This window comes from Monopterus albus, unplaced genomic scaffold, assembly GCF_001952655.1.
Source record: "Monopterus albus unplaced genomic scaffold, M_albus_1.0 scaffold215.1, whole genome shotgun sequence".
Taxonomy (NCBI): Eukaryota; Metazoa; Chordata; class Actinopteri; order Synbranchiformes; family Synbranchidae; genus Monopterus; species Monopterus albus.
In genome coordinates, this window is record NW_018128095.1 from 237557 (window position 1) to 244710 (window position 7154).

At 42.7% G+C, this 7154-nt stretch overlaps 1 protein-coding gene across 3 annotated transcripts in view; it reads left to right on the forward strand.

Annotated features, from left to right (window-relative positions):
- dytn (dystrotelin) overlaps window positions 1–7154 on the forward strand; it is a 23114-nt gene that overhangs the window by 2968 nt on the left and 12992 nt on the right. For 2 of the 3 annotated variants that reach the window (XM_020619140.1, XM_020619139.1), the window contains exons 6-8: window positions 3323–3543; window positions 3622–3785; window positions 4847–4958. In XM_020619140.1, the coding sequence (XP_020474796.1) occupies window positions 3323–3543; window positions 3622–3785; window positions 4847–4958 (497 nt within the window). The remainder of the gene's footprint in view (window positions 1–3322; window positions 3544–3621; window positions 3786–4846; window positions 4959–7154) is intronic. The other variant, XM_020619141.1, reaches the window with a different exon arrangement.

Consider the following 7154-nt stretch of genomic DNA (forward strand, 5'->3'; position numbering starts at 1 on the left):
AGAGAGAGAGAGAGGCAGAGTGAGGGCTGGATCCAAATTCAGTCTGGTGTTCTGAATTTTCTGGAAAACAATGCACTTTTACAAACCAGTATTTATTAAACACAAATTCTGGAAGTAAACCTCTGATGTTGAGGCTCACTACCACTTGAGGCCGCTAAAGTCTTGATAGGACTAATACAGGGGAAAGTGTGGGGAAAGACAGGGGAAAAACATTTCAGTTAAATCAAGTATTGTATCTGACTCTGGCCCAATATGACAGTGTCAAAGCGTGCTCCCTCATAATAATTTTGTCTTTCTCTGGCTGATGGAAATAATAAGAAAACAATGAAATGCAAATAGTAAGATGGTTTTATGTTCAGAGTATTGTACAATTAATTTCTACCAGAGACCATAAATTAAAACCACCTGATATGATATTGGTCAGGAGTTATAATCTATACTCGAGGGCTACCTGGCACATAGTAGCCTATTTCTGCCCTAAATGGATGGATTTACCTGTGGATCAAACTAAAAGTTAGACTTCATTCACATCTGACAAGTCAATGAAGACATGAATGGACTATAAAAGGATATGAGAGTGCAAGGAGAAGCACTAAGTAGAATCTACAGTACCTGACCCCTTTCAGGATGACTCACACACAAACATCAAGTGTCAGTACCACCACTCAACATTTCGCAAGATGTATTTCAGCATCCTTAACACCCACCTACTCAGCATTCAGTCAACTTGAGTCATATGAACTGCCTGAGAACTCTCACCTACCGTTTTGTTTACAGACAGATTTCAAAACAGAACCACAGAGAGATTTATGACTCTCACCAACAGCATAATTACACACAATGTCAAGACAAAGTTGGATTTACACTGTCCGACAAAATAATTAAACACACAAGTCACTTCATTGTGACACACTGTGTTGCATCAACTTTCAGTTCTCTGCTTAATTGATGGACAACTGCACATCTGGAGCTTCCAAAAAAAAAAAGAAGAATAGGCAATTACAAGAGCAATTCTGCCACATGCAATAATAAACATTATTTTTTGACCTCTCAAACAAAGCTGACTGTACGGTTAAATTCGCAACAGACCATTCACAAACCATTGCCTGTATTTCTGAACAGCACTGCTCTAATAACAGCTCATTCGTTGTCAGATGTACTCAACATTTTCTAATTGTTTTGGGTCCTCTAATACGACTAGCGACTTGTTTGCTGATGGAATTTGCAGCCCTCTTTCGCAAATGAGTCGTTGATTATTCTAATGATCAACTCTCTCAAACACTCACCTCCCCATGACCAAACAAGCAATTTGAGAAATGTTTATGCAAAAAAGAACATTTTAAGAATCTGAAAAGAAACATTCATACAAACAAGCCTCACAGAAGTATGAACAATTTAAGACATGAATACAAAAGTATTCGTGCATGAGGCTCAAAGACTAAGCTGCAAGTAAAAATCAGAAAATGCACTATACAGTGCACAAAAATCACCACAGTGAAGCAAGAAATGCTGTGTAAAGCAGCTAAATGAACAAGAGTGATTCAGCCTTAGAGAGACCAAGCAAAGCAAGACAATAAGTGGAATTGCTAATACAAACATATGTAAGAGCACCCAGTTAACAAATGTGCCTCACGATGTAATAATCATCTAAATATGTCTGTGCTTTTATCAGTTTGTACATAAACATTACTGTTGTTAAGAGCAAATGTTTTTCAAGTAAAGCTGCAACAGCACATGAAAGGCCTATGCATGCCTGCTGCAAAGTTCTTGTAATATGAATGTAGTTTTTTCCATTTAAATAGACTTAAATGTCTCTTATAGCCCTTTTTCCTATAAATATACTGCACCACAAGCAATTGTATTGGTGCCATACAAGTCCAAATGCAGCCACTTTCTTTTGACCACTTATTGTGAGTAAAATGGTATTTTCCAGTGTTGACACCACATCACAATGCTTGTGCAACATGTACGCCTTGCAAAAATGCAGAACCTGTAAAGACACAAAATGATTTGATCTGTCAAAGACTCTCACCACGCTGTGAAAGCTGAGAGACATGATCAGATTTTCCTACGTAGGTGGTGTAAAAAAGAGACAGAGCAAGATGATCGGCTGATCGAGTCAATGTGGGCTTGGGGTGACATTTTCTCCCAGAGTGCAGCTTCCTGCTCAAAACCACACTGGCTCGCCTTGAGAGAAAAGGACAAAACGGTGGACGGACAAACCTACTTGTTAATAGGGTTGCTCATTTCAAGATTTGTCGAAATCTAAAAAATACTGCAGTTTAGATATTCCCTCACAAAACATCCCTAACACGCCTCACTTTTTTTTCCAAAGATCACAGTACTCCCAGGACTACGCGTATGCATGAACACTGATAAACCTGTTTGACTTCAAATGTTTGATCATCACTTCCCTCAGGCTCACCATGTCTGTTTGACACCCTCAGGGTCCACTTGTCTCAGCATTCTGCACCTGTGTAAAGTTTACACACTCATCTAGCCCAAACCCTTCCCCTTCACTCTAAGAGCATTCTCACAATTAAGACAACAATGAGACAGTACAGATAAATTAATAAACCACCATGAGAGGTTGACACTAGCCCTCATCTCCTTCTCCTGCCTCCTAACTATATACACGTCTGTGTCCTGGTGGGTCTCCTTACAGTTGCTGTTTAGTACATGTTGTTATCCATCAAACCTTGAACAAGTCTTTAAGTTTGAAGTATTAAACATTCATTTCTTAAGGGTGAGACTCTTCATTCAAAACAAGACTGATGACTCACAAAAATGTGAAATGACTTTTGCCTAGCCTATATAAGAAACTGCATACGCTGCACCACATACATAATGAATGTAAATATTATATTGATGCCAACAAAAAGTCGTTAAATATACGCTTACTCTTAAAAAACAGGTGTCACACATATCAGTTTGTAAAAAGTCAGGAGCAGAGTGCTGGTTTAGGTGATTATGTGGAGTCCATCATTCAGACATACAAACGCATACCCACACACACACACACACAAACAAACAGAAGGACACGGCCAGAGAGAGGTGCATTCACAATACAGAGATTGTCATCTTTATTTCAAACTAGTTAAATTAACTGTCCCGGATAAGCGGAGGAAAATGGATGGATGGATGGATAGTTAAAATTTATCTTTAAATGGTTATATTTATCTGTCCAAGTGTTTTAAAAGCAGAACCTCAACATTAAGCATGCTCAATAACACCTAACCTTCAGAATACAATACACAGCTTCTGCTAATTGTAATATTATGAGTCGTTCCTTCAGAATAAAATACTGTTTCTTCATGTTTAGCTCTGGTCCGAGTCTCTGAGAACAGTTCAGGATCTGTCAGCAGGTCTGGACTCAGATCTTTACTACAAGACCTCAGTCAGGTAACCACAGACTACACTTACCAGCATGCCTCTTTCCTCCTGCTATCTCTGACATGTATATGTGTTCAGGTTCCTGTTGCGGTGCAGGAGGAAGTAGTTTTTGGTGGCATGGAGGCAGCAGTGAGGTCGTGTTTTGACGGGGTGAGAATCAGTGAGAAATACTTGACTGCAGGTGACAGGGGTCATCATGGGAACACACATTGACTCTGTGTGTTACAGGTGTTGACTCCGACAGCGAGCAAAGAACATGTGTTGTCATGGCTGCAGAGCGAGCCACACCTGTTGCTATGGTTACCCACTCTGTTCCGGCTGTCCATCAGTCAGAATGTCAGTCACACCGTCCGCTGCCACACCTGCAAGACCTTCCCCATCACTGGACTAAGGTGACCTCACATCAGCCAATCAGAGGACAGCTAAAGCATCAGATCAGAACTTCTAATAATTAAGAAGGAGATAAATTAGACTCTACTGGAGTTAACCAGGTTAACCAGGGTACATCTCATTGTTTCCCTCACTTGCATCTTTTCCTTGTGTCTTAGTCCCACCAACATAAGATGCAAGGAAAAGATGCAATGAAAACATGTAAGGAGAGAGGACTCAAGGAAACACATTATTAGTGACATGTTCTTTCCTCAGATCCTTCACTTGAAGCATCCAATCACCAACTGATTTCAGATTAGGGGGCTGTCAGCTCACAAAAACTTCAGCAAATGATGGTTTCGTGTATCTTTGGTCATGGCTTCTCCAGCACCGCCCTGGCTCCTCACTCCTTGTTCCTCTGAGTCGAGACTTGGTGCGTCCTGTGTGTAGAAATGATCTTATAAGAAACATGAGATGTACTCCGAGACTCTGCTGGAGTTCAAGCAGGCTAGAGATGCTAGGCACATTCAAGATGGTCCAGATCTGCACAGAATTGAGAATCAGAGACGGATGCACAATGCATGCCGGCTAGTTTTATGTTTAATTTGATCCAGACTGGCTCTGACGTAACGCCCACATGGGCAACGATATTTTCACAGGATAGAGGTGGATCAACAATATGATGTTTTATAGAAACATATCATTGTATAATCTTGTATAATGGCAGCGATTGTGATTTTATTTGTTAGATCAAACATCTCAACCAATCAGCTCTCAGATCAGGTGAGAGCCAGGTGTTTTCTTTCATGCCCTGAGCTCCTGCAGTCGCTGGAGAGCATCTGTGGTGCCTGGCTCCAAAACCTGCAGCCGCCTTGATCCCACGAGATTATTGTTGCCCACGTGAGCATTACTACAGAGCTAGTCGGGATTAAGTCGGACAGAAGACTAACGGGTACTGTAAATTAACGGGGCATTGTGCGCTGATCGCCGGTGATCGTTTAGGCACAGAGCTGGGTCCCTAAAGGGCAGCCCCACCCACGTGTCTGATGCATAACTTTCTGCGTGTGTGTGTGTGTGTGTGCAGGTATCGCTGCATGAAGTGTGTGAATGTCCATGTGTGTCAGAGCTGCTTCCTGACTGACCGACAGACAAGGAAACACAAAACCCACCATCCAGTGCTCGAGTTCTGCACTCAGGTATGAAAACACAGTTAAACCCACAAGTATAAATACAACACGTAAAAACTAGTGACGGGTCGTTCAGTGCGAATGCTCCGGAGAGTGGGCCTTGAAATCCTGGAAGCATTTAGAGAAACCAGTATCGACACTTGTGTAATGTCTGTGTATGCCTCCAACAGACATAAAAGAATTAGTCCACTCCAACGTGAGTTCTCAGTGTTCGGACTCTTTATTTTCTCGTCTCCATACAGAACAACGTAAACGTAACTTCCTCTCTCTCTGAGGTGTACTACCTTAATACAGCATCTCCTTATGTGTCTCCCAAGAGTGACTGTTAGGGTTAGCCCCCCTCGCCAGGAGGGTGAGGGAGAACTAGGGGTAGGACACAAGATAGCTGACCCAGGTGCTAGTACAAAACAAAGGTTTAATGGGGGAAAACATAAGACAACTCCAACGTAACAACAAAAACAGGGTCCATAATACTTACAACAAAGGAAGGGCAGTGATAACAAAGGAGGGCCAGTGATAACAAAGGAGGGGCAGTGATAACAAAGGAGACTGGGACGAACAGGTACTCAAACAAACTAACGGCAGGAGAGAGGGCAAGTATTGTCCAAGAAGTAAAGCTGCGGAGATGAATCAAAACGTATGCGGTGTTGTGGGAATAGCGTATGTAGTGTTAAAGGAGTCAAGCCAAAACGCACAGTAACTGTCAGCGTAGCATTCCAATAAGACATACATAACACGGTGATGTGTGGGCACGGAGATGGTTAATGTGTGTGTAGTGTAGCGCGTATGTCGTGTAAATGGAGTCAAGCCAAAACGCAACAGTAACTGTCAGCGTAGCATTCCATTGTTACTTACATAAAGCGGCGCTATGTTGAGCTAGGTATCAGTAGTTAATGTTCGCATATGTACGATATGTTGGCAATGTTCCGGCAACGGCGGAGCGTCTGCCAGGGGTTTAAATATGGCGAAGGTAATAATCAATCGGGATGCACCCCAGCTGTGTGCGCCGACAAACCAGCCACCAATCACTGCAACGCAACACAGCTGAGGCGCAGAGCCCACAATCTCCCCCCTTTAAAGATGCTTCGGGTGTCATAACCAATTTCTTATCACAAGCCCTCAATAAGGCTTAAATCATAAATGTCTTAAACAACTGAATTATTTCCTCTCTTCTTCTTTGAACAATTTAACATTCATTTTATCTGTTCTTCTTTGAACAATATAACATTCATTTTATCTGTTCTTCTTTGAACATCCCCACACCCACCCAAAGCTCCTTTCTACCAGTCCAGCTTGACTGGGGCTCTGCTCACTCTGCCAGAACGCATAACAGTCACAGTCCCCTGTGTAGGTGCGAGATTATGTTGTTCTTCTATCTCTTGTGGGTTATCCATGTTCCTGACCTCCCGGTTGGTTTGGTCAGGAGTCATTCCAACAGATGTGAGGTGCTGTGGTGTGGATTGCAGATGGCGCCGGTTCCTCCTATAGCGCTCACCCTGTTCTATCTCCACTATGTAGGACCTTGGAGTGGAGCGAGGCCCCTGAACAACAGCGGGCGTTGTCCACTGTTTCTGTTCATCCAACTTTATGAGCACTGTGTCCCCCTTGCTCAGTGGTGGTAGACTCATTTACTCCATTCCTGTGATTATAGTAGTATGTTTGTTTCTGCTTGGCTGCAGCATCAGCCTGCCTGATCTTATCCTCTTCCGGCCAGTGTGGTTTCAAATTGTGGCGTGGCTCTGTACGCCATCAGTACAACGAGTGGGTCGTCCTGTCGCAGTATAGTTTTTGCTATCTGCACTGCCCGCTGTGCTTGGCCATTGCTCTGAGGGTAATGTGGGCTGGATGTAATCTGACTAAAGTCATATTCCTCACTAAATTCCCTCATCTCTGCTGAAGCTAGCTGAGGCCCATTATCACTCATGAGTACCTCCGGAATGCTGTAACGTGCAAAGGTGGCTTTCAGCTTGGCTATAATGTGGCTACTAGTGGTGTTTGTTAGATTCAGAATCTCGATGAATCTAGAATAATAGTCGGACACCACTAGGTAGTTCTGCTTCTTAAACTCGCATAGATCTATAGCAACTTTCTGCCATGGTCTTGACGGGAGCTCACTGTGCATTAATGGCTCCTTTCTCTGTGTGGTTTTGTGTTCTCTACAGAATGTACATTGGTGTATTAACGTTCCAATATCCTCCGACATTT